Source organism: Melitaea cinxia, chromosome Z (genome assembly GCF_905220565.1).
Source record: "Melitaea cinxia chromosome Z, ilMelCinx1.1, whole genome shotgun sequence".
Classification (NCBI taxonomy): Eukaryota; Metazoa; Arthropoda; class Insecta; order Lepidoptera; family Nymphalidae; genus Melitaea; species Melitaea cinxia.
This window is the reverse complement of record NC_059424.1, coordinates 16,128,612-16,156,588: the sequence shown is the minus strand read 5'-3', so window position 1 is coordinate 16,156,588 and position 27,977 is coordinate 16,128,612. Positions and strand designations below refer to the sequence as shown.

Genomic DNA, 27,977 nt, shown 5'->3' with positions numbered 1-27,977 from the left:
AAGTTGAAATTAATAATTAGAATTTCAGTTACTAATATGCGTTGGTTTACTATATAATAAATATCTTTAAGATACACTGCCGACTGATATACTTAATTGTTTTTACAAATACGCACATTAGACCCAGAGTAGTGACGTGAATCGAACTCAATACACTGGAGCGGTTAATTAAATTTATATAGATATGGCTGTGATATGTAATAAATATCACCACAACTTATATTCGTAGACCATATTACGAACTTATCTTTTTATTTTAACAATAAAAAATCTATAAGGAACAAGGTAATTCATAAAAGTATTGAAAATAATAAAATAATAATAGGAAATATACTGCAGAAATTAGTGAAATTAGCGGTCTTCTTCTTTCTTCTTAACTTCTAATTAAAATAAAATAAAAATTACAAACAGGAACAAGTGCTTGTGTCATAACAGATAAAGTAAAAACAAATGAACAAATACTTAAATGTTGTTTGTAATTGTGTTAAAATTTTCGGTAAAAATATATTAGTTGTTTATAAGAAGACAAATAAAAAGGAAGCAATTTATAGAGATTATATAGTATGCAATGTCTACTGTTAGAAATTGAATGCTTGAATACGGAGTTTGCAGTTATTATCCCGGAATTATTATTGAAAATTTGGTGCGGGTTTTATATTTACACATTCAAGGAGAAAATTTATTAGTCATTGTCAATAAACTATTATAGTGAAATCATAACGATGTGATAATTCCTGAGAGTAAAAAAGACTGACGATTCAAAGAAATCCACGGAGATAAACGAAATTTTTACGAAAAAAATCTATTAATTAGGTAATATATTGGTATATCAGGACAGTAATTCGTCTGGTTTTCGTGTTACCAATGCCTATTTAGACATTAAAAATAGTTAAAAAAATATATTTACGCGTTTGTTTTATAGATACATGTATTTATTGTCTACCTTACCTGCGTATAGCGATATAGTATGGCTTGTTATATTAAGCATACAATACTAAGAGGAACTGGACAAAATGATTTAGCAACAGGTGACAGGTGTGTGGTGTGTTAGTTGGTATGTAAATGGCAAACAATTTTTTAATCCTCTTGATGCTTTTTATTTGCAATCGATGTACGAGTTCAAAGCGTTCAAAAATTTATTGAAAATTGAATCGCTAATTCATTTTGTTCTGCTCCCTTTAGATAATTTATTATTTTTAATGATGATTTGTCAATATTTAGAGTTAATTAAGCGTTAAAAGCAAGATATATTAATATAAGCCTAGATTCAAATAATAAGAAGATAAAAAATATAGAAACCAAAATCATATTGCTAAAAATATAACGTTCTTCTGTAAGTTATACAAGATACCACTATCTTGTAAAGCCTCTTCTCTCATTAAGAAGATATTAGGAGCTAAATTTTGACACTGCTCCACTTCTTGTTGGCGCTGTACATCTGTCTGAAAAAGTTGCTTCGAAACAATTTGCTTACGATTTATCCATCACAACATACAAATTGAGGATATTAAGACTATATATACTATAGATTTTTAAAAAACTTCTTTCAAAATGAAGTTGTTTCTGTGGCAAATATCACATAGGTTTATAAACTTTCTAGTACAAATAAAGTATGATATACAAAAATTTTGGTATGAGGACGTACCTTACAGCATTCCTGGATCGTGAGGCTATACAAGAGTAAAAACTCTATAAAGTTATGTTCTTAAAATTCAAAATAAATAAAAATTAACTTAGTTATTTTAAAGAATCTCATTATTTTCTATTTAATAGTCAATATTTTTATCATGCAAAAGCTAAATTCACTAAAATACAAAAGGTATGGATGCAATAAAAGTTTGAATGTACATTGCATATTTTTTATCAGCTTTATAATATTTATCGCAATTAGTAAGTACACTAAACAATTAACGAACCAGCTTTGAAAATAATGGCTGATAAGAAATATGTTATCTGCTTAAGTTTGTAAATCCGATTGTTTTTATTTTGCGATACCATGATTTATAATGCTGTATGATATAGCGAATGGAAAATATTATAAAATTGAAAATTACTAGTCATGGGAATATCCATGTTGGTGTTCATGTAGCGGGCATACTGAAGCTTGACGGCTGCAACGACGTCGGAATTGGTGAAGCAAAACAGAACTGACAAGCAGGCGCCCTATTATACGAAATAAAATAAGAAAGATAGTAAGTAGATTGTCAACAATATTCACTATTTTAGATTTCTTACAAATATTAGGTACATTCAACGTTAGATAAAGCCTACATTATAGACTAGCCCGTTGGCGCAGTTTTTGCTTTCTGTTCCGAGGGTTGTGGGTTCGATTCCCACCCCGAGTCTGGGTGTACTATACATATTTATTTATATGTTTATACATATACACACACACACACACACACACATATATATAATTTATAAGTATGTTTATCGAAAAAAAATGTAGCTATATCAGTCGGCTGTTACCTATAAGACAAGCATTAAGCTGCTTAATTTAGGAACAAACGACCGTGTGTGTATTGTGTAGATATTTATTTATTTATTACGGCAACAGAAAAATAGACGAAGTAAAAATAACAATAATGTGCTTGTTCCAGATACATTGTAATTTATGAATCACAGTTTGGAAGACTATTGTTAATAAACCAAGGGTATGTAGTACCCAGCCTTAAATATTGTACATTCTTCTTTGGAAAGAAACAATTGGGTAATTTCAATTTCGTAGAGTGTTATCTCGGAGAGCACGTTAAGCCGTCGGTCCTGGTTGTTATCATGTACACCTGATAGCGATCGTTACTAATGTTAGGGAATATATCCGTCAACCCGCATTGGAGCAGCGTGGTGGATTAAGCTTTGATCCTTCTCCTAAACGGGGAAAGAGGCCTATGCCCAGCAGTGGGATATTACAATCTGAAGCGAAGAGTGTTGTCTAAATAAAAAAAAAGTTGTTAGTTGTTGAGTTACACATTGAGTACACGTCGAAACTTAAAAAAAGTTGTTAGTTGTTGAGTTAGGAAAAAGAGGGAAATTCTTATAATTATATATTATAATATATTATATATTATAATATATTATATATTATAATTTATCTGCAATTTAATTTTTTTACTAAAGCTGTAAAAAAATTAAGATGTAAATATTAAGTAAAGGTTAAATATAGGTATTAATTCCCAATACCTATATGTTACATTATATATTACAGCACTACGCATTTAGTTTTGTTAGTTTACTATGAAGACGACCAAAAGTTTATCGCACATTCAGTTTCATATTTATTTCAGGACTAGCGCATATTATATTATATAAAAATTATAGTAAATTGGGTATTGTTAAAATTACCTGCAAACTGGTCAGAAGAGCCGAGATGATCTGATAGGAGTATTCACCAGAAGTCTTGGGCAGGGGGTGGACCGGAACCAGTATGAAGTGTAAGCCGAATAAAGGTATCTTTAAATAGACATTATAGGTGTGAATAAAATAAGTATGTTGAATAATTTATATACACTGTGTATAAACACAGTATGTATAGATGTAAAAGCGTCGTTATGAAGACTCATTTCTCTGCTTTATATCACACATTAGTTTCTTTGTATATTATTTACAAGATACGATTGAACTTAACATTTAATGATATCTCAATTTTATTAATGTATAAGAAATGTATTTAATTTACATAATTTTTTACTAGCGATGTAACCTATTTATATTTTTATGAGATTAATAAAATAGGATAAAAAATATAAATAAAAAAGATACCAATAGGAAAGCAGCTCGCGCTGTTTTTCGTGTAGCAACGTAAATGCCTTGATTTGGATCCGGGCGTAGCTTCGCGACTAGAAGCCGCAAAACATTCACCAGAAATACTTGAGGAAAGAAACATACAACTTGCATTATTCACTTTTGTTTCAATCTTGAACAAATTATATATGGATAATGTAAAAATTTATTACTTAATAAGATATAGTAAAGCCAAAAATATTATTGTTCGTTCGTATTTCTTCTATGGATAACGACTCGAAATCTTTTAATTTAAGAATGCAGGTGAGGTTGCTCAGGCTATTTAGTAATCAATATGTTTTAGTACATTCGTGTTATGAAAGTAGAATTATATAATATAAGATTTATATATAATATTAGTTTATGTACTACTCTTGCTTTATCTTAGCAAGGATTGTGAAATGAAAATTCAGTCCATCGCAAAATATTTTTTAGTATTAGCAAAATGTTGGTTACAAGATTATTATTTTTTATTTAACACCAAAAGATGTTGAAGGGAAACTATCGAAGCAATATTGTAAAAAAATAGTTGTATTAAAATAATAAATAAAAATTAAAATTTAAGGAAACTATAGTAAAAAAATTATCTTACTAGTGTTGTGTAAATATAATATAATGCAAAAAAAAAAAAACATTTGAATAGCTGGCATGAAAGCTAACTTTATCATTGTTATATTTTTATAATGAGTTTTACTAAAAATGAATTTGTCTCCGTATTTTAGAAACAATACAAATATGTACATATAACCTATATTACAAATTAATTTTATCAAAACGAAAATTTATTTGTTTTTTAATCAATTTAAAAAAAAGAAGGTTAATCCGACTATTTTTTTATGTGGTGTGGGTTACCTCAGGACTTTTACTGGACTGACCGTTATCGGTGTTTATTTTATTAATTGAAAGCCGATGAGTACTTTTTAGCAGTCTTTAATAAAGTGTATTTACTTGCCATTTTTTGTACCTATATTATATTGCATGTCGATCTATTGAAGTCAGTTTTTTTGTTTGCGAGCAAATATAATTGTGTTATAATACTTCTGAATCTTACTCATTTTATTATTTGATCGGAAAATAAAAAAGCTAATAATTATTATAGAAAACGTGTAGAGATCTGTTCAATGATAAATCTCTTGTTTAATAAAGCAATTCCTTAATATGTAGTTCACCGAAAAGCTTTCTGATTTTCAGCTAATTTAGTGTTATTTTTATCATAAGCTACTTTCCTATAAATGTTAATTTATTTAATAGCAATACTCATGCGAATAATTCGCACTAAATAAGTATAATAATTATCACTTTACGCAATTACAAAAAGTATTTATACGTCAGGTGATTTGAAATTGAACAAAAAATTTACCGCCCGTCAATCATATTAACGTTGTTTCAAAATTAAAGCCGTCATATATATAATTTCAATAATCAATTAATTTACAAAAATAAAAGCAATAATAAATTTTTAGTTGCGGATGTCGGTAGAACAATCGATTATCTATAAAATGATGTGTAATTTATGTGAAATAATTGTGAGATGTTTTCTAAAAAGGGAGATGATGATGATTAACTTCTTAGTTATGATATAAGTTTCTAACGACACACGAGTTTGATTAGATTTCTTGCAAGCATTTTAAGATTTTTCTAAAATTCACTTAGAATTAAATCTCAAATTTCCACCTAGGTGTCTCATTCGACACCAGGAGGAATCAAAAAACACAAGGAATTTAACGTTCCTAAATGATACGTTTGATTTTTTTCGTTCTGATTATCTTCTTAGTTATGATATAAGTTTCTAACGACACACGAGTTTGATTAGATTTCTTGCAAGCATTTTAAGATTTTTCTAAAATTCACTTAGAATTAAATCTCAAATTTCCACCTAGGTGTCTCATTCGACACCAGGAGGAATCAAAAAACACAAGGAATTTAACGTTCCTAAATGATACGTTTGATTTTTTTCGTTCTGATTATCTTTTTTTCCAATCGGAGTTTATTTCATCTCTTTAATTTTGATTAATGACTTCATTTAAATCTGAGAAGCTATAAGCAATGAGAAGGCGTAAACAACTGTCTAATTAAGAGACGCTAATAATGTCGAGTTTTGTAAAAAAATTCCAACGAATTTTATACTTGTTGTTTATCAGAAATCGAAGGAAATTTTCCGTGATTACGATACAATTTAATTATAATAGTGTGATATTTATGTTTATTTTCAGTTATCGACTGATTAATGATTCTTATATTGATTAATATTGGTGCGTGTATTGTATCAAACATAGTCATTAGTTAATAGAAAATCTGTAGAAACTCATTCTAAAACAATAAGTAGTGTAAATCAATCATTTTAGGATAGTTTAAGTAAAATTTTTCTTTTTGATCTGATTTAAATAAATATAGTATATACATCATGACAATCACAAATTTTACAATCTCTTGAAACCTAAAATTTAAAGGAACATATAATTATAATGTGAAATATACAAGTCATCTGTTGTGGAAATCTGTGTTCAATACTTAGAAATACACCAAAAGTGGCTATGAACCAAATATATCTCACATATATAGAGAAAGCATTGCTGTCGTTAACAGTACCTAATTATATTATAGTAAAATAATAGAGGAATAAGCTAAGTCTACTGTGAGAATGTCAAAGCTATTTCTTGTTCGGCAATGTAAGCTATACTTAAGAAAGTTTCGGAGTCAGATTTCTCCATATAATAATGTTTTCAATTGCTTATATTCAAACTGATAACTTGGTGGAGCTGAACTGTAAGCTACAACCGGGGTCAATAAGTGGCGGATCATGAAACGGCTTGGAAATATCCTTGCTAGCTGCATTGCAGTACCCAACCATTAAGCGACAAGTAACTAGGATGCAGTTGTCATTTCTTAGGAAAGAAAAGTTTATAAAATGCTGCAATATCTGATGATGTTTTACAGAATTAGCAAGTGAAGTGGCAGTGGGCTTGTCATCTGTGTCGCAGGACCGATGGCCGTTGGAGCAGACGAGTCCTGGAGTGGAGACCGCGTTTTGGCAAACGCAGTGTGGGACGTCTTCCGGCCCGTTGGACCGACGATCTACGTAAGCTTGCCCGGTGTAAACTGGATGAGGATTGCGGAAAACCGGAATGTCTGGGGAGAACTTGGGGAAGTCTATGTCCAGTAGTGGACTGCACTAGGCTGAACTGACTGATGATGTCTTTGTGACCTGGCGTTTTGTGACACCAGTAAATACACTCTTCTGTTACGGGCTGCTGTGTAACAGTATTTTCAGAAGAGGAAGCCTAGTTGGTTGGAACTGTCCTGGAAAATAAAAATATTGACGCAGTTGGTGTGCATCGGGCCGGCAAAAGTATAGCGTGTGGAAGGCAACGGGAAACTACCACATATTCTTTCCCAGATTGATAATTATGGCTGAAAACAACATAAAAATGGCCCTCAGTCCCCGGAAGACCTTCGATTGTTAGAGTGTGCAAAGAATCTCCGGGCTAGCCATGACGATTTCGACGTGGAATATCAAAAGTATATACCGCACCTATCAAATGGTAAACATCGAATGGGAAATGCTAAGAATTAAGATAGATATTTTTGGATTAAGTGATTCTAGACTTGTGTCTCGTTACGGGATGACAAAGCAGAGTTTTATAGTGGTAACAATGATAAAAATCACTAGAATGGTGTGGCCGTTACTATCCGCAGACATTAATATCAATAGGTCCATAGTTATAGTATAGAGACATACAAATTGTCCAAGTGTAAGCACCTACGACAATGAACTCTTTTACGAACAAATAGAATATGCTCTCAAACACTTCAATTCACATAACATCCTCCTAGTGTTCAGTCCTAGTGTTCATTATTATAAGGTGTTAATTTTTAATATACACTCAAGTGTCTTTTAATGCGAATTTTATTATTTGTATTGTATTAAGATCCAATAACAATTTTATTAAATGAACAATAAAAAGTAATAATATATCAAAAAGTTGCGTATAAAAGTAATTGATTTATTAAATGAAGGAATGTTTGACTTACAGGCGCTTTTACTTACTTACAGACGCGAAAAGTGAGAGTGCGACAGGCACTATTATAATCCACATAGTTTCGCTTTCGTCAATCCAGCATCTGTTAAAAAAAATATACCTATGCAGGTTTAAATTCGTTTGTCATTTGCTAATTTTATTTATTATTTTTAGTTGGCAGTCTTTTACTAAAACGTGTCTTAAAAAAATATTCAGAGCGTTTTGTTGCTATTTATTAGCGCTTATTTATTTTTACGCTAATAATTCAATCAATTTGTACTTCAAACGGCCGCTAGTGGGAAAGTTTTGGGGTTGTTTCGATTTCTTTCATTCTATATGTATTTTAGGGTGGTGAATCTAAATCTGAGGTTTGCGGACAAATCTTCGTGATGCAACATTGAAAAAAATCGCAAAATAGCAAAAGATGTCTGCTTTTTGTCGGTTTATTGCCTAAAACCCGAAAACTATTAAATTTTAGTTATTGGTTTGCTTACAGAAATTAAAGTGCTTAAAATTTTCTACAAATGTCATTGTTAGATTTTTTTTCATACAATCTTTCGGTATTAAATGCGAGTTGAAAATTGGCAATTTTGGCGGTCTCAGCAGCCCAAAATAATAATAATAATAATAAGGCGGTGTTATAAATAATACATAAAAAATATATTAATAAATATTTATATTGCACCCAGACACGGGGTGGGAATCGAACCCACAACCCTCGGAACAGAAAGCAGGTTCACTAAAAACTGCGCCAACGAGCTAGTCCATAAAATACATATATAATGAAATCAGAACTACTCCAAAACTATCCTAGTAAAAATTCAATTTAGATGAACTTTAAAGGTATTCATGCCATTCATGTTTTTTTTTAATAAAGCTTGTTAGCTCTACTTTGTTGGTTGTATTACTTGTATTAAGAACTTACCTCTTGGTAGCTCCAGAAACGAAGAATCGTACAGTGGAGTAGACAATCACGATGAGGAATGAAACACCCCAACCGATAATCACAAGAAATTTCATTACCAGTTTGTCATTCATGAAGACCTGCGTACAAGTAACATAATTAGCACACTAATAGTAAAGTTCGAAAAAGAAAAAATTAAAAATTAAGTGTGACAAAATTCAGAACAACATTCTCTTAGCAATATATTGTAAATTTATCAGAAGAGCAAGAAAATTCTAGTTTTTTTAGACATCACATGATTTTTAATATTAGTGATTGCTCACAAATGAAAAAAAAAACCGACTTCGATTACAGCGAGGATTAAACGAAAAAATAGTCAAGTAAATGTGCGTTATCAAATATTACTCTAAAAGTAGTCTCGATAGTATAGTATAAGATCTAAATCGAATTCAAAGGAGAATAATCAACTACTAAGACTACCAACATCAGGTTTCGATTAAAACATAAATCTTCAAAATCGGTATACCCAACTAAAAGTTATACGGTATAATACAACCTAGGTCGACGAAAAAATAGACCAGTAAATACGCATTATTATTAGATATCACTCGAAAAGTACTTTCCAGATCTCAATTAAATTTAAATGATCCTTTTACGCCTTTCGTACTCAGTCAAAAGTTCTAACGTAACTTACATAGAAAAATACAGTCGAATAGAGAACCTTCCTCTTTTTTGGAAGTCGTTTTAATTAAAAGTGTCGCAAACGGTACAGGAAAACCTTTTGAATGAATCAACGACACGTCTGAATATTATTAATAAATAACAATAAACTTTAACTACGAAAGCTACCATAAAAGCTTAAAAAACATTATACACTATCTTATAAATTAGACATGCTTAATTCAAAATGCTTACCATCATAAGAGCAAGATGCAAGTAAAGACTTTCACAGAACATCCATGAATAGCCGGTTACCATCAAATAATGTGTCACAATGTGTAACATTTGACACCAAGGCTAAAACAAAAAAAAAAAAAACATTTAAGACTTACGTAACATATAGTACACATAAACGTATATAAATGAATATATAAACTTGCTAATCTCAGTATTTACTGGTTTGATTTTGGATATTGTTCATGATTTTTGGTAAACTGTCAATAAGGAAGAAGATTATTGTAGATTTTTCGTTACAGGTAATTCCCCCAGTGTAACCGCAGGAAATTTATTGTTACAAATACAAAAAGGATAAAAAGATAATAAATAATCTGTCTAAAAATGTACATTGGAAAACAATGGAAATGATATTGTTTTTAAATAAATATTTTTGTTTTTTTTAATGTTTGTCATTATCCACGTATTCTTTCGTATTAGATATTATAAAGACATTATCATCAGTTTGATCGGTCTTTATAGTCCATTAAGGATAATTTCAGGGTAAATTCTTTTGGAATTAAATATGTGTATTGGAGAAATTTCTAAATCATTACAAAAATGTCAAACAATTTTATATATAATATCAGTTTTTTAAAAGCGGTTGATATGCAAAATAACAATAACTTAGTTTGAATCTCGTTTGACGTTTTGTTTAGTCTAGAAGATTCTAACGATCTCTTAAAAATTTTTAATCTTACCTCGTTTTCCACTACAACGGATGCGTTGTTGACGACAGTCCTGTACCATATGATCCAAAATATGTTGTTTATTGCGAAAGAGCTAAACAGATGCATGTGAATACGTATCCGTGGGCACCGGAGGGATCTGTATAAAAACTTTTAAGCTAAATTTTTCAACTTGCTAAATCTATTTTTAATTTTTGTTTTTTTAATTAAAGTTAAGAAATAAAAAGATGAAAGATTTTAAAATTTAATAAATAAAGTTAACAAACAAGCATACGCATGCTAATAAATAATTATAATTATTATTAATTTTAATACTTTTTCTCATAATTTTTTTTATTGTTTGAGTGTTATTATGTTTGTCATAGTATTGTATGTGACTGCAACAGTAATTTTAAGTTCGATGACTAGTTTATTGACTAAGATATTTATTAATCCAAAACTGTTTGTGTCAATTGTTTCCTGTTTGTTTTTCTTATACCTTTTGTACTTTCTGAAATTACCTCGTGAATAATCGTAAAAGGCGAAATTGTTATTCTATACGTATAAAACTATTATATTAGATGCAGATATTTATTACTATGTACAAAATTTCCAATAGAGGAACATAAAAATGTTTTAACACTTTATATGTAATGTAATCCAAGAAAATCAAAACATTCAAGATGAGTGTGTCCGCTCCCTAACGCGAATGGAATTTATTCCTTAATCGTTCGATTACCGTGATATTAAAAATTACAATGCTCTATCTAATCTATATAAATTAAAATTCTTATATATCAGATATCTATCTAAAATCTCTGTAAAACGTCATTCTCAAGTTGTTTCATATGATTTTACCATATTTTTTCCTTACCACGGGCCTTAAACTGTTTCCTAAGGAGTCAATTCCAAAAAGTGTAGTCATAGTTTTCTTAAGCTGTTCAATTTGTTTCTTCTGTTTTATTCATATATTTAGTTCTAAAGCTTAAAATAGTATTTGCATTTTACGGTTTCCTTATTTGATACTTCAACTTTCGAACAACAAAACTTCTTATCTTCTTTATTTTCATTTTTATTTAGTTTTCTTTAACTTAAATTATTGGTATCTTCGAATTTCGACTTCTTGGCGACCACTAGTTTAAAAAAATCGTTGACTTTATATTGTGGTACTCTTTAAGGACGGTATAAGGCTTGTAGTACGAAAAAAATATAGGGAGTTAAATCGTGAAAAAGTAATGCTGAGAAGTGACGAGACCACCCCCGAGATTCCACGTTTTATATAATATGTTCGTACACATATATTTTAAATGTATTTTTAAATATCGGGGTAATCGTTCTTATGAAGTAAACTTCTTTATATTCCATACTTTAAGCTAAGGGGGTTTAATTGGGGTTGATAGTTTGCATGAAACATTTACAGCAGCTATAAGTTCGCCTGAAAGGCTATTTATACTGCAGCCTGAAAATAAAACTAAAAATGTGGTGTATAGAGAGGTTTTATAAAAATAACTATTAAATGATACTAAACTGTGCCTTTGAAAAAGTTACTTAGAGTGATGAGCATTTCAAGTGACTGAAATAAAAACATAATTTGCGTTAAACATCTTAATAGTAATGCAGATCTTCATAACCAAAAATAAAACAAAGTCTCCAAAAGCTTATGTGATCGATTCCCTCAAAATTTACTGAACGGATTTTCATGCGGTTTCACCAATGGAGAGAGGGCTTCAAGAGGAAGGTTTACGGAACGGCTAAGCCGATTTTGATTAGAGTTTCACTGGAAGTTGGCCGGGAAAATTTTGTGACAAACTGATTTGATTGATGAGTTAATTTTTTTTTGAATATATTAAAAGTTTTAAGAAAAAATAAAAAGGTTTCGTTAACTTACTTCGTTAGTAAGCCACGTGTATGGAGATTAAAAAATCCATTGTTATAGTAAAATGTACAAAATACAATCTATTTATACTAATAAATGGAGAGTTGGTTTTTTTGTTCAGTTATACTTCGAAAGTTACTGAACTGATCAGAATAATACTTATACCATAAGACGTAACGTGTTTCGGAGAAGGCTTTAGTATATGATATGTTGGTGATTACTTATCGTGTATAAAAATATGGAGAGACAGAGGTCGCTAGTTTATAAGATAAAAAATATGTTAGATAATAATTTTTAACCAAAATGTAAACTCACTGAAAGTACGTAAAAATGATGAGCGATATCACCAATGTAATAACAGATATCGAGTAGCCAAAGACGTAAATATCACTTACAATCCTGCGAAACTGAAACAAGTATTAAATTTTTATACAGTTATAAAGAAACACACAGTATATATTAGGGTATTATAAAGAAACAAATGTTTATATTACAAGTACAAGACTTCTTCTTTGTCCGTCCTATTATATATATATATATATAATGAATGTTTGTCTATATGTCATTTATAGAATCGTAAACTATGCATTTGACCATGTCATGATCTTCATCAAAGTGTTGTGTACAAGCCCACCTAGGTTTCTATGCTGGTAAGACAAAAAAAATAAAATAAAAAAAATACAGTCGAATTGAGAACCTTCTCCTTTTTTGGAAGTCGGTTAAAAACGCAGCAACGCGCGCAGGGAACAGATAGTTCCTTATATAAATCAATCGTATTAGTCCTGTATAAACATCACCCATTTAAATCTTCCTCTTTTCCTTCAAGATGTGTTTATTGTTAGTCCATTGCTATGAATAATAATTCCCCCCCTGACTAATAGCTTAGGGGTCAAAATTGATGTTGATCGATTCTCAGACCATATGCACACAAAATTTCATGAAAATCGTTCCAACCGTTTCGGAGAAATATTTTAACTAACATTGTGACATGATAATTTTATGATTTTATATATGTTATAGTTTATTTATGAGTCAAAACAGCGTTTAAAAATAATGTTCTGGAAGTTATTTTCTATTAATACATATTTTATTTCTTATCAATAAACACAGGATATCAATGTTTACAGTTTCCAGATATTTTTCTACATTTCTGATATCAAATAATATTGCGTACCTGTAAATCTTCCGAGTCGACACATGTTGTATAATTGGTCCATTCCCTATTCGTCTCGGGATGTTCGAACCACGTTCCATTTTCAGAGCAACTGAAACAAACACGATTCATTAATAAAATATCATCTACTTATAGTTCGGTGTTAGCGTAATTTATAAAAAGTATTTCAACAATTTAAAAAGAAAAAGTGGGTAACAAAAGATTACCATATTGCGTAAATCTAAATTGACACCTACTTACAATTACATTTATGAATATACTATTTAAAAAAACATAATTAATCATTAGAGTTGCATTGCTATAAAACGGGTTGTCATAAGGTAATCGGAGAGATATTACTTAAAAACTAATGTACGATTGAGACGACTATACATATTTTGTGCCTACACGTTTATTCTTATTACAAGGTAAAAATAGCCCGAACTGGTCAATGTAAAGTAAGGCAAACAATGTTTTGTAACGGATAAAATTAGCGATATAAGACAATTGTTCTGTTTATCGAAGATGCGTTACACGAAAGGGCAAAGTAATTGTACTTAAGGAAATATAAAGTTACTTACTTTTTATAAACGATTCGCTTCGGGTCAAAACCGACGATAAAGTTCGGGCATGCTTGGAATGCCACTGCACCAGCTGGTGTATCGTCCCAACAGCTCAACCCGTCGAATGTCCGATCACAAAACAGCAAGTCCTCTGCCAAAAAAAAAAATTCATTTAATACAGACTTCTCCAACATAACAGAATTTCAAGTTGTCAAGTAATCTCATGCATTATCCTATAGATTCAATTTTTAATTTTCAAGTTGCTATTTACAAATATATTTTTTATAATATTACTTTAGAAATATATTAATATTACTAACTTAATATTTGTTATAGAAGTGTGTTTATATTTATTGTAATAAAATGAATTGTAATACGAATAAAGCATTATTATATAATTTGTGGTCTAATCTAAAGAGTATTTGGTCTAATAAAGGTAATGTAACAATATACATTTAATTAAGACCCGTGGAATTATTTTATACGCAAAATTTAAACAAAAACAAAACATTAATATTGTTTTTATAATAATATACATTTATTTGGACCTGTGGAATTATTTTATACGAAAATTATAAACAATAAATTAATATTGTTTTTGTCATAAATTTCTATTGCTTTGGTCGGTACAAACTGGAATATTTTCAATGAAAACATATAAAATATGCGCAACATTTATTTTATGAAATAAAAGGGAGATTATTAAAGATCGCCTACTCAGTGACCTTGTGAGAAAAGCTTTTTGAAACAAAACACGAAGGTGTTTTAGGAAAAACACCGAGGTGTAAGAAATATTAATATTTAGTAAATTGTACTATGCTTTCGTAATATGAAGGAGTATTTCAACACATCTTGGCACACAACTATATAGCGAGACATTTGTAAGCTTGTAAATATGGAATTCTGGTTTGTGTGACCGGTTACTTTAGAGTCATATGTCAAAGTATGTACTTAAAATTTCAATATTAAATAAAATTTTATAGACAACTAGCTGCTGCCCGCGACGTCATCTGCGTGAACGCTATACAGCACCAAAAATACCTACGATTCTACCTTTTAGAATAACATTCATTTACCCGTTTCTTCTTTACGTTTCATATCTACAGAAAAATCTCATTGATAGCGCTGCTTTAAAATTGTCTTGTCTACATATATTCACTTAATTATGTTTATCGGCTTAGTTACTTATATTGCGTGATTTTTATAGTGTGAAGCTAGCTTATATAGCATGGTTATTAACATAGTAACAACAACATTCAAATATGCGTCGTTAGATTACACGTTGTTACAGAATGCTTTGAGGAAATAAAGGTTCACTGCTCGTTCCCGGTGGGTGATAGTATGATAATATGTAGCTTATATGTTGGCCCGACTTCTTAATAATATTCGTGCCAAATTTGAAGTAAATCCATGCGGGACTTTTTGAGTTTATCCCGGACATATATACAGACAAACAGACCAAAATTCTAAAAACTATATTTTTGGCTTCGGTATCGATTGTAGATCACACCCCAAGTATTCTTTTAAAAAAATATTCAATGTACAGTTTTGACTTTCCTACGATTTTATTATATGTATATAGATTACTTGTTCTACCGGCATCCACTACTAAAAAAATATTATCACTTTTGTTTTTGTAAATTAATAAATTATTAAAATTATTTTAATTTATTAATGGCTTTAATTATGAAACAACGTCAACATGATTGACGGTCGGTAAATGTTTTGTTCAATTTCAAATAAACTCACGTACTTTTCGTATAGAGGCGCTCTAAAAATACTTTTTGTATAGTGGTAATTATTATATTTATTTAGTGCGAATCATTCGCACAGGTATTAAAATAAAAAAAAAAATAAAAAGAAATTAAAAAAGCCTTTTATTCCATGCAAAAAGTAGAATACATACATAGTTTAAGAAAACAAGAATAAGACACAACGTCAACATGATTGACGGTCGGAAAATGTTTTGTTCAATTTCAAATAAACTCACGTACTTTTCGTATAGAGGCGCTCTGAAAATACTTTTTGTATAGTGGTAATTATTATATTTATTTAGTGCGAATCATTCGCACAGGTAATAAAATAAAAAAAAATTAAAAAAAAAATTTAAAAAGCCTTTTATTCCATGCAAAAAGTAGAATACATACATAGTTTAAGAAAACAAGAATAAGACAAGACAAATAACGATGTTATTTACACGTATTTCACTTATTATTGAAAAATGTTTAAATCAAGATATAAAATAGAAGTTTGTCTTGCATGAACCCCTCCTCAAGTGAAGGTGAAGGCCTCCTCTAAAGAGCTCTAAGTTCGATTAAGCGTTCGTAAGTTGATAAAGTTTTGACGTTGTATGTTACTATATGTCGTACTGATCTTTCTTCTTTTTAGTTAAGTATTTCTTAGGTTTGTGTCTCTTTTCTTACTATCGAAGAAGTTTGAGATGACTTCTTTAGAGGGTTTTGGTCTTAATCTTCCCCGGCGACCAGCCGGATTGGAAGATGGCTTTCGTTCCTTATTTGAAATTGATTGAATGTTGCATCTTTGAGGAATGTAAGTTAATAGTTGTATTGTCGTTGGTTTTTTTATATTTTTGTTGACGTTATTTGTTTATTAAGTAGTTTAGAATGCTTGGTCGACAGGTATTACTGGTATAATAATGTTATATAAAAACATATGAGATTCTATCTCAACAAGCTTGACACTATCAAAGCATTGTTTGTCACATAATTACGCGAAATATTTTTAAATTCTTAGTATTTAAGATACCATTTGGTCTGTGACATCATTAGTATCTGTAGTATTGCAGTGTAAGTTAAGCGTGAGCTCAAATCCATCATTACATTTGAAAAAAAAATTGTACATATATAAGCCAGTTAAATGAGTATTAAAAGTTAAGACAAATCTAATACTATTAAACGAGCAATTCTTGTATATATATATATATATAAAATCTGGTTCCCGGAAACAGCTCCAACGATTTTCATGAAATCTAGTATGCAGGGGATTTCGGGGGAGATAAGTAAATCTAGCTAGGATTCATTTGTAAAAAAGTCGTTTTATCCCAGTTTTTATTTAGACAGTGAAAAAATGGCTACAATATCGTTAAAATACGAAGGTAAATTTCGCACTTGTCAATAAAGTTGTAATAGCTCTAATGGGAAATCGGCCGGTCGCGATCGCCCGTAAAAGACCACGGTTCAAAGCCTCAAATTTCCAGATTGATTATTATTATTTTTCTAATCGCACTCGTTACTTTATATTTCAATAGCCAGTTCTTATTTTTTATTATTTATGTAGGTAAAATCGAAAAATATTATTCATATTTCATCATTATTATTTTTCAATTATTTTTTTTATATTTATTTTTTATGTTTATTTATATATTTTATTATTGTTGGTAAAAAAATATTATTCATATTTTATAAATATGTAATTTGTGTGCTGTGTGGCTACGGCACTAAAGAATTTAGCCACCCCGTCTCTTCCCGTGGGTGTCGTAAGAGGCGACTAAGGGATAACAAGGTTCCACAACCACCTTGGAACTCAAGAAGCCGACCAATGGCGGGATAACCATCCAACTGCTGGCTTTGAAATACTCAGGCCGAAGACGGGCAGCAGCGTCTTCGGTGCGACAAAGCCAGTACTGCGGTCACCAACCCGCCTGCCCAGCGTGGTGACTATGGGCAAAACACATGAGTTCACGTTTTATTTTGGCGTAAACTTGTGGAGGCCTATGTCCAGCAGTGGACTGTATAGGCTGTAATGATGAAATATGTAATTTGTGTGTGCTGTGTGGCTACGGCACTAAAGAATTTAGCCACCCCCTCTCTTCCCGTGGGTGTCGTAAGAGGCGACTAAGGGATAACAAGGTTCCACAACCACCTTGGAACTTAAGAAGCCGACCGATGGCGGGATAACCATCCAACTGCTGGCTTTGAAATACACAGGCCGAAGACGGGCAGCAGCGTCTTCGGTGCGACAAAGCCAGTAGGTACTGCGGTCACCAACCCGCCTGCCCAGCGTGGTGACTATGGGCAAAACACATGAGTTCACGTTATTTTTGGCGTAAACTTGTGGAGGCCTATGTCCAGCAGTGGACTGTATTGGCTGTAATAAAGATGTAATTTGTATTTAATTATGATTTCCAAAAAACACGAGTTACCAAAAATACCGAGATAAGCTCGGTCACCCAGGTACTACAGAATTAAGTGCCATTATATAATTATATGTCTGGTATTATTAAAAAAAATATATATTAGTGCGCTAATTTTTATAAATAGTTCTTTTTTACTATACTATGAAGGTGACAAAGTTCTCTAACATTGAGGTACTTCCCCGGTCAGGCTGCACCAAATTTTAAGTAAGATATTCGTTATTTACGTCTTCGCATACAAATAGACATTTAGACACTCTTCAGAATTTATAATTTAATTATAGTATTCCAAATTCATTACTCACCTGTATCTTCAATGGGTCTCTGGGTAATAATTTCACTATTGGTGTTATTTTTATTGTAACATTGCAACTTAAGTTCCTTTACAAGTTTGTTCATTGAATTGTCTTCCGAACCAGTAAGCGTCATATTGTTCTGCTCCATTTTGATTTTGAAAATTTAATTAAATTTTTAGGACTTTTTTTTCACACAAAACACTTGTCATGCTATATTTACTGATAACTTTTAAGAGTATGGGTCACGCATTCAAATATTTATATTAGGCACACATTAATAAATAAATATTTTTCAATTTCTATATAAATATATATTGTACATAAATAGAAAAGGATTATAGTAGTAGTATTAGTAGCTAAAATATTATAATTATCGATTAAACAAACATACTCGTAGATAAAAGCAATGCGTCAGATATATTATAACTTGACATATGATGTATATGATGTATGTAAAATAAAATATTACCCATTGTATTACTAATTATTGTATTACTACATTGTATTACTAAAGCTACTAAATAAATTTAAAGTTTATTTTGTAAAGTCTTTATAACCCAAAGCAAACATTTTTACAAGATTATATTCACAGCAAAAATATGTAGGCTTAGTACCACTTAATTTTATGCAGGATATATGAAAAACATCATAATTTTTATGTAAGTAATTAGGCAGTAAAATTTTGCTAGTTGACTGAGTAATTTATTTTATCTGTGGATATCTTAACTGTCCCCTAATTTCGAGACGGTGCAGGAGGTAGCTTCACTATAATTAAAGTTAGCATAAAAAGAAATGTCATAATTTCGATAAATTCAAGTGGCCTAAACTACAAAACTGTTTATATTGGATTTAGATGAAACTTAATAATTTTAATAAAAAAAATTAGGAAACAGGAGTAATTAAAGTTGAAATTTTCAAAATTATCTATTACTTAAAAAAATCGTATATTATTATTAAAAAAAATTATCAATTGGTGACTTACTTTGGAACAAGCTTAAAGTTTTTAATATTTTATATACTTACTGAATAATAACGAGTTATCGATTACATCATAATTTTTATTACTTTGGTACTGTGTGGCTACGGTACTAAAGAATATAGCCACCCCCTCTCTTCCCATGGGTGTCGTAAGAGGCGACTAAGGGATAACACAGTTCCGCTACAACCTTGGAACTTAAAAAGCCGATCGGTGGCGGGATACCCATCCAGCTGCTGGCTTTGAAATACACAGGCCGAAGACGGGCAGTAGCGTCTTCGGTGCGACAAAGCCAGCCCTGCGGTCACCAACCCGCCTGCCCAGCGTGGTGACTATGGGCAAAACACATAAGTTCACGTTATTTTTGGTGTAAACTTGTGGAGGCCTATGTCCAGCAGTGGACTGTATAGGCTGTAATGATGATCGATTACATACCGTAGAGCCTAAACAAATCACTCAGTGTAAAACATAAGTAAGTGTACAGGAAGGAGTATGACTTGTATTTTTAATGCCAAATCTCAAGAAATGATACGTTGATTTTCTTTAATTTCATCATTACAGCCTATACAGCCTTTCTTTAATTTAGGTATTTTTAAACATGTTTATAAAGCTATATATTTATATACTTACTACTTAAAAACTTAAAGGTCAAAAATTAAAGTTTCGCAGTATAATCCGAGGGTTGTGGGTTCGATTCCCACCCCGAGTCTGGGTGTAATATAAATATTTATTTATATATTTATATATGTATTATTTATAAGTATGTTTATCGAAAAAAAAAAATGTAGCTATATACCAGTCGGCTGTTACCTATAACACAAGCATTAAGTTGCTTACTTTAGGAACAGACGACCGTGTGTGTATTGTGTAGATATTTATTTATTATTTATTATTTATAATTATATAAGTAAATAAAATAAATATTTAAATGAAATGTTTTTCACGTAACATGTAAACATGTGGGCATAGATCGTCTAATTTGATTCATAACGCATGAACTGTGTTCCTACTGTACACTTCCCACTTACTTTAAAAGATAAAAATATAAAAAAAGAATTTGTCGTTCAAAATGTTTTTCGATTTCTTTTTAATAATGAAAAAACATTTGCCTACGTAATTTTCATCACGAACTGTAAACAATCCTAGCGTGGTGTACGTATAATGCCCGTACGATTTTACGCGTTCGGTAGCTGTGAACAGAGGGACCTACGAGTGCGATGACCAACGATCGTATGTTTTATCCACTTCTATCAAAACATTTGTGTTAAGGCACAAAAAAAAAATATCGGCTGCGTTTTAAATTTTCTAATAACAGTGGAGAAGTTTCGTGATGTTGTTAATATTATATTCAACGTCATGGTATTAAAATATAGATCAAAGCTAATCGATTGTTTCATTTTTATTTATGAGTGTAAGTTTTTATTTCACTATAACGGAAGGAGGCTTCGTCATATGACAAAGTTATAATTTGACTAAAATTTCTCGCTAACTGTCATCAATTTGATTATTAACCTTAGGATTCCTTCATGGATATCTACGAAGCTTTATGAATCTATAGGCACTGACTTGAGTCGCTATAAATCAGCTAATTATTGTCGTTTCATTTTTCAGTCGCTTGTGAGATTCAACTTTAACCTCCTTGATCCTTTCATAATCTCGGCTCATCAATCATAGGTTGTTTTTTTAGTAGAATTCTTCAGGTGTAGGTTGGTAAATGGTTTGATGAATGATTATTTGGTTTTCCTTTTATTCACCTGATTACTGACGTGATCGCGTAAATATAATAGCTGTTTAAATTTCTTATTGCGTAACCCTAAGTTTACCTAGACCGACGACTTAACGTGCTCTCCGAGGCACGGTGGGGAGACCCACAAGGACTGCACAAACACCCAGACCATGGCGAATACCTGTATGGCCAATACAAATGTTTGTCATGTGCGGGGATCGAACCCGCAACCGTCAGCACAACGGGTACAATCCATGGCTGTAACCGTTGCGCCAACGCGGCGTATAAAAAAAGAATACATATACTTGAGATTAACTATTTCTATTATTAAAGAAAAATAAAAATAGAGCGATATCGTGAATAATATTAATAATTTACCTAAATCCATATATTATATATAATACGACATCAATAGATCACTGTATATAACAAGTATAACAAGTATGTTTTATAAATAAATTTGAACTGATTATATTTTAGAAATGGGCAATAAGGGAGCAAACAGTTATACTTACAGCCAATCCAATAAATAAGAAAACATTATATTATCCCTGATTAAATAATTAAATGTTTTAAGACCACATCAACAGCAACATCACTAAGTCAAGACTTATCTATACAAATAAATAAAATTGGAGTGTCTGTTTGTAAAATTAAAATAACCGCTTTTTACTCAATTCATATGTATGTATACACAGTACATATCTCAAAATAATATTTTTTACAATTTTTGTCCCAAGCGAAGTGGCCGGCAAAGTTCTCGTGCTTAAGGATGGTACTGTCACAGTCGCCGGTTGCACACCGGTCAGCCGGTCGAGTCTAAGTCCGCATAGGAACGCAAGTAAAAGTTCACTTTATTTAAAATGAGTACAAGACATGTTTTCTAAGTCCATTCTTAAATATATTTAATAATTTGCAGTTTTTTAATGCGTCTGGTAGTTTGTTATATAATTGTGCTCCTTCAAAGCCCTTGATCCTTAGTACGTATTTAGTTCTAGTTTTTGAAATTAGAAAAGTTTTTTCAGGTCTTCGTTGAGTATATTTTGGTAATTCATTGTTTAGTGTAAATTTTATTTTTGAATTAATTTTTTTTTATGTATAATTTTATAAATAAGTATTAGCGTATGAAAGTGATATAATTGATTAATATTCATAATTTTCGTTTCCTTATAAATTTTTTCAGTATTAGTTCTATAGTTATAATTAAATAATGTTTTTACAACTTACGTAAGGTTTGTAGTTAATTTAATTTTGTTTTTGATGCTGTTCCCCTTAATTCAATAAGGTATGTCAAATGTGATTTAATGTATGAGTTATATAGCATGAACTTAACTTTGCGGGGAAAACAACCAATATTGTGTCGAATGGCACCGAGAAAGGAGGTAAGCTTTATCTTAATATAGTTTATTTGAGAAATCCATATTAGTTTGTGATCAATTCTTAAACCGAGATAGTTTTCTTCTTTTTTTCTATTAAAACTTTACCATCACTAGTTAATTTTTTATAGTTTCCAATTTTTTTATTTATTGGCTTAAAACTACAGTAGAAGTTTTGGGATACATTTATTGTAAGTTATAACGAAATCAATCAAAAACAGTGTTTAAATCCTCTTGCGCCTGTGTCGCAATCACGTCCATGGAGTCCCCAAAGTAAAATAGACAAGTGTCATCGGCATAAAGTGTTAATTTAACGTGTAGCTTAATTTTAGAAATATTGTTGACGTAAGCCAGAAACTACAGCGGCCCTAAGACTGAACCCTGTGGTACACCACATGTGATGGGTTGCGAAGCACTTTGAATATCGTTAATCTTTGTCACTTGATATCTATCACTAAGGTATGACTTCAACATCTGAAGAGCTGTATCAGTTATTTCGAGATCGTTCGCTAAAGTTATTTAAAAAGTTTCTTCTTTGTTAAACAGTAATTAAGCGCTTGATTACGCTTGATTTCTATATAAACGAATAAGGTAGTATATATTGATTAGCTGAAAATAAAAATATTACGCTGTACAATCAGAGACAATAGATTTAATCAATTTATATTCTATTGAAAATCAAGAGTGGAAAGAATCACTCGCGGAGAGAAGTTTTAATAAAACACTTAAATAGTTTTCTGCGCCCAAAATTCTTCTTTCGGTTTTGCGGTCTGAACTACGCACCATTACAATAAATAGTAGAAATATAATATTAGTTCAATATTTATGTAAAGAAAAAGATAATTAAAATTAAATACACTCAACACAAGGTTTGTTTACTTGTGTTCTCTCGGTACGACTCTTCATTTCGAATCACAGCGCGAATTGTTTGAGTTTCTTTTTAATGAAAACCGAAGTCGAAAATTAAAAGATTTTGCACTTTTTTGCAAAGGTTTTCTGTTCCGTAGAATAAAGGATAAGTTCAATGTACACTACTGAGATAAAGATCTTAAATCGAAATAATCACCCTTTTATAAATTTTTATATTGTTTAGAAATATTATACAAATCTCTATCGCGAATGAAAATTAATTTTAGATTATGCTTTTTGATTTTTATTTAGTTTAACATAAATTTCTTTCATCTAATACGAGCACTATAGCAGCAGAGCAGCAGATAGGTAATATTTTATTTTTGGGTTGATACCCAAATTTATCAAACCCAGTAGTGGACTACGATGGGCCGAAGAGAGAGAGGTAAATAAAGCATGCAATTTATAAGCAGCAAGAAGTGCTGTTGTACTATTATCTTTATTACTGTAACTTTGAAATTAATTTAATAGATTGTTGCAGAATGTACATCGACGTTAAATCATTTAGTGTTATTGGTTGGAGTCTAAGTTTTTAAATTGACTTACTAACATTTTAATTTTGTTATATTTATACAACTGTTGAATATTTAAATATTAATTAGCCAAGTTTTTATTTCTAAGATTAACAATTTAATTTTACATTACTACTTCATATATTTGTCATTTTATCGCAGGTAAATCATAATGAAACGAAACTAGGGCAAATGCAAGTTAAGCAGCGCGCATTGTACACAATCATCATTACAGCCTATACAGTCCACTGCTGGACATAGGCCTCCACAAGTTTACGCTAAAAACAACGTGAACTCATGTGTTTTGCCCATAGTCACCACGCTGGGCAAGCGGGTTGGTGACCGCAGTACCACAGTATTGTAGACAATACTTTTCAATAATTGTATGATAGCTCTGGCATTCAACTTCGTAATGCTAGAACCACTGGCTTTAAGTTTTCGGCGCTCTTCAACCATATGCCAGGTGTTTTCCTTCATCCAAAGCTGTCGTTTTGGTAAGACGGTTTTCAGCTGTGACTCCGCAATCGCCTCTACAATATACGTCTTTGCCGAGGTCCATGAGAAGTTAGAGTCATTGTTTCCGATACCCGCTCTCCATGCGGTAAGCCTGCTCTCTATTAAGGTTGCCAGTAACTTTGGATCTTTCACCTCCATTCTTCTAGGCATTTTAATTTGTCTTGCGATTTCAGTCGTATGTTTCCAATGAGCAGTTGATGGTCGGAATGACAATCAGCACAGGTATGTGCATCGGTTATTGAGCTTCTCCATCTGGTTCTCACCAATATGAAATCTATCTGGTCAGGGGAGGTCCTGGTATATGATAGTTTAGTCAGAGGCGTCTAGGATGGTGTTTAAGCATCGTGTTTGTTATGGCCATGTTGTTGTTGGCAGCGAACTCTATGAGTCACTCTTCCCTGGGGTTACGAACACCATGGCCATAGTTCCCAACAATATGACGTATGCCTGTATACATTGTGGCTTGGCATTAAATGATGAATAATAGCTCTCTTTTAGGAATCTTAGCTATAGAAGACTCAAGTTGACAATAGAAGTCAACTTAGACTTAGTCGACTTAGACTCGAAGTGGACTTCTTTATCCCTGGCAGAACTTGTAGGAACATAGACTTGAATAATGTTGAGTGGGGTTGATGATGCGTTAAGTTTAATGGAGATAATTCTATCATTAATAGGGTGGTAACCAAGTACCGAGTTTTTCTGCGATTTAGGGATCGCAATAGGCACACCCGAAAAGCTACTATCATCGTTGCCGGAGAAATACATAGTGTGTTTCTCTGAGTCAAAGTGGCCGCTATCTTTCCAGTGTATTTCGCTGATTCCTGCGATAGTGAGTTTGCATAGCTCAAGTTCTTGTTCCAAAATGTGAAGCTTCCTATCTTCAAGAAGTCATCGAACGTTACATGTGACATTTATTCGTCTTCTTCCAGTATGTAGCATTTTTTCCCTAAGATGCCTGATTGCCCGAATTCTGATAGCCGGTATTCCATTTCACTCCCTTCGCCCCGTCAGGCGCGGTCAAAAGTCAGGGCGCCGGTCGCTACGCGGGTAGCCAGGCGGTCTCACAGTGTCTTCACCATACTCATCATTGCAACCCTCATGGGATTAGTAATGTATTAGGCTTACGTTACTTTCTACATCACCGTACTATGACCTCAGTGGCTATACTAATCCAAATGTGAATCAGTTCAGAACATATGGTTCATTTGCCTCACTTCGGTACTGATGGTAACCGCTGCCTTCCATCAGGATTTAGGTGCTACGCCCCTGTTGCTTGCCTCCTCCACTGGTTAGTCCGTACCGACAACTGTTTTCTCCGTATTTACCACCGTTGAGGTCTTTACCCGTAACTCTGGGCAAGGGTTCTGCGTTATACCCCGCAGTACTGGGTCCCTGCTGAACTCCGCCATCTACACACTCCCGCTTGCTGAAGTGTAAAATGGAGGTGGGCTCCGCGACGTGGACGCACCAGCCAGGACTTGTCCGAGTGAAAAAATATAGAAGATGACTTCTGACTTGGTTTCTACTAATATATTGTAGAAAGCTTAGCTTAACATTTAGTGTTCATTACCTGTCAATCGGTTAATAAATAATAAATTTATGCCAATTTAAAGAATCACGTTGAACATGTAAAGTCACTATTCTACGCGGATTAAGTCGCGAGCACAGCTAGTATGATATAAATGCTTGTCGCGAGATTTACTTATCTGGATAAACGACAAGTAAATTAAAAAAACCCGATCCGGTTGATTTTAATTATTAAAATTTAAAAACGAATCAAAACGAGTACTTAAAGCTACTATTTAATTTTTATATATTAATGAAACCTAATTAATTATTTTATGAACTATCTACATAAAACTACTAATTAAAATTTTGTATTTATAAGTCGATCCCATTAAAAAGTATTGCAATAGTTTGATTACGCGTATTGATGATTGCAAGTAGTTTGATTTCATCGTTTATTACTGTGATTAAATCTTAAAATATTGTTATATGTAAATAGTTCCTAGTATACTTGCAAGTTCTAATACAATCCACTCTGATATTGTGATCGATGCGTAAATAAAGAATAATATGTCAATATTATGTTACCTATAAACATCAGGAAAGACACAGTTAATCGCTTTACTATTTTAAATTTATTCTTAATTAATTAATCCTTAGTAAAATTAACACTAACTCAGCTAAAATATAATTTTTTCGCTTGTCAATAAACTTTTTCTACCCCGACATGACCATGTAGTTTATCACTTCGCTATTAGCAGCTCAGCTCATAAAATATATACAAGAAACGAAACAGAGCAGTAGTTCAATAAAGAAAAAATATATAATTCGCATTGATTATTAGATAGCACATGCAAAGATAGTTTCAAAGATATATATGGTACGAATATGCAATTATGATGATGAAAAATCCAAGCATGTGAATTATAAACTTAATGCAGTCCATAAAGTAATAAAATTAATCTAATGTTCAAACCCATAAATAAATGTACGAATATATATTTTTTACACGTTTCGAATTAATTATAAAACACAGTTAGAAAGTATTCGCGCGTGATTCCCAGTTTGGGCGGGCGGCGTCCAAACACCTGGGCGGTTACAAATGAACTAAACACAATTTCTCGATTCCTCCAAGCGAAGTGCTCCTAGGGCTGACTACGATGAAGGTCCATATAAAGGCTTGTTAAATGGAATTAAAACTGCTATAAAAATTGTTTTATGAAATCCTGAGCTAAATTTATACTTACCTATTATTGAGAATTATATTAGTTATTTGTAGAAATATTATCTAGGGGAAAGGTAATCTAGATATATATGTAGATATATTTATATATATATTGTTCTTTAGAAGGCCTTTTTATTTCGATATAATTTGATATGTTTTTAATAATTTTTAATATGAAGGCTATGTTAGTGTGGCGTCATTAATTTTAATGTAAAGAATATAATGGCGCATCGACGTAAAGAGCACGCAGAGGCGTTCGCTGTTTGATCACTGTACATAAATAACATATATTTGAATAGGCGGAATATACCATACAGATATTTGTCGTGGGCAGGGCATTGGTGAATGTGATAAGTGTATTTTCGGATTTTCGACAGAATCACGATTATCTAAATAAAATATACAAAGTGTGACACGCTTAATTTGTTTATTCCCATTTTGTTGTATCAGCGGATATGTAATACTAAAATATTACTATATTTAAAAAACCACTATATTGTATGAAACACTGGCATTTAGTTGCCGACCTAAGGAATATTGCGTGGTATGTTTATTGTATGCATCTATACTCATCATACTCGCTTGTTTAAAAACAATAAAATACGTTGATAAGCTACATTAAATTACACAGTCATAACACAATAAAATAAAATAATGACACCACTTGTGCATCAGAATGCAATAGTTGAAAAAGTATCTTATTCATTGTCAAAGATTACTTTGTGATTGTATATACTATCTATTTGTATCTTAATGTCAAAATTTATAAATAACAACAAATTATATTTCTTGTCATAATCAAAAATCAACTATAATAATTAACAACAAACACAATATTTATTAAAGAAATCAAACCTATACTTACATATTAGTTTCTCACTCCAAT

At 31.5% G+C, this 27,977-nt stretch overlaps 1 protein-coding gene across 1 annotated transcript; it reads right to left on the bottom strand.

Annotated features, from left to right (window-relative positions):
* Positions 1–1,304: 1,304 nt before the first annotated feature.
* On the bottom strand, positions 1,305–18,493 carry LOC123668857 (calcitonin gene-related peptide type 1 receptor-like). Its single transcript, XM_045602548.1, has 13 exons — positions 18,355–18,493; positions 13,915–14,047; positions 13,355–13,445; positions 12,496–12,587; positions 10,338–10,464; positions 9,619–9,720; positions 8,725–8,843; positions 7,829–7,902; positions 3,760–3,866; positions 3,343–3,450; positions 2,055–2,163; positions 1,646–1,704; positions 1,305–1,442 (listed from the first exon to the last, which is right to left on the bottom strand). Exons 1-13 carry the CDS (start codon positions 18,491–18,493, stop codon positions 1,305–1,307), a joined length of 1,398 nt encoding a protein of 465 aa, XP_045458504.1.
* Positions 18,494–27,977: the final 9,484 nt, after the last annotated feature.

Coding starts and splice junctions, on each gene's coding strand:
- LOC123668857 (XM_045602548.1), bottom strand. CDS start 18,493: ATGGAGCAGAACAATATGACGCTTACTGGTTCGGAAGACAATTCAATG. Junction 13,446..13,914: donor AAGCGAATCGTTTATAAAAA/GTAAGTAACTTT, acceptor TGTTTGTTTCAG/TTGCTCTGAAAATGGAACGT. Junction 2,164..3,342: donor CTCTTCTGACCAGTTTGCAG/GTAATTTTAACA, acceptor TTCGTATAATAG/GGCGCCTGCTTGTCAGTTCT.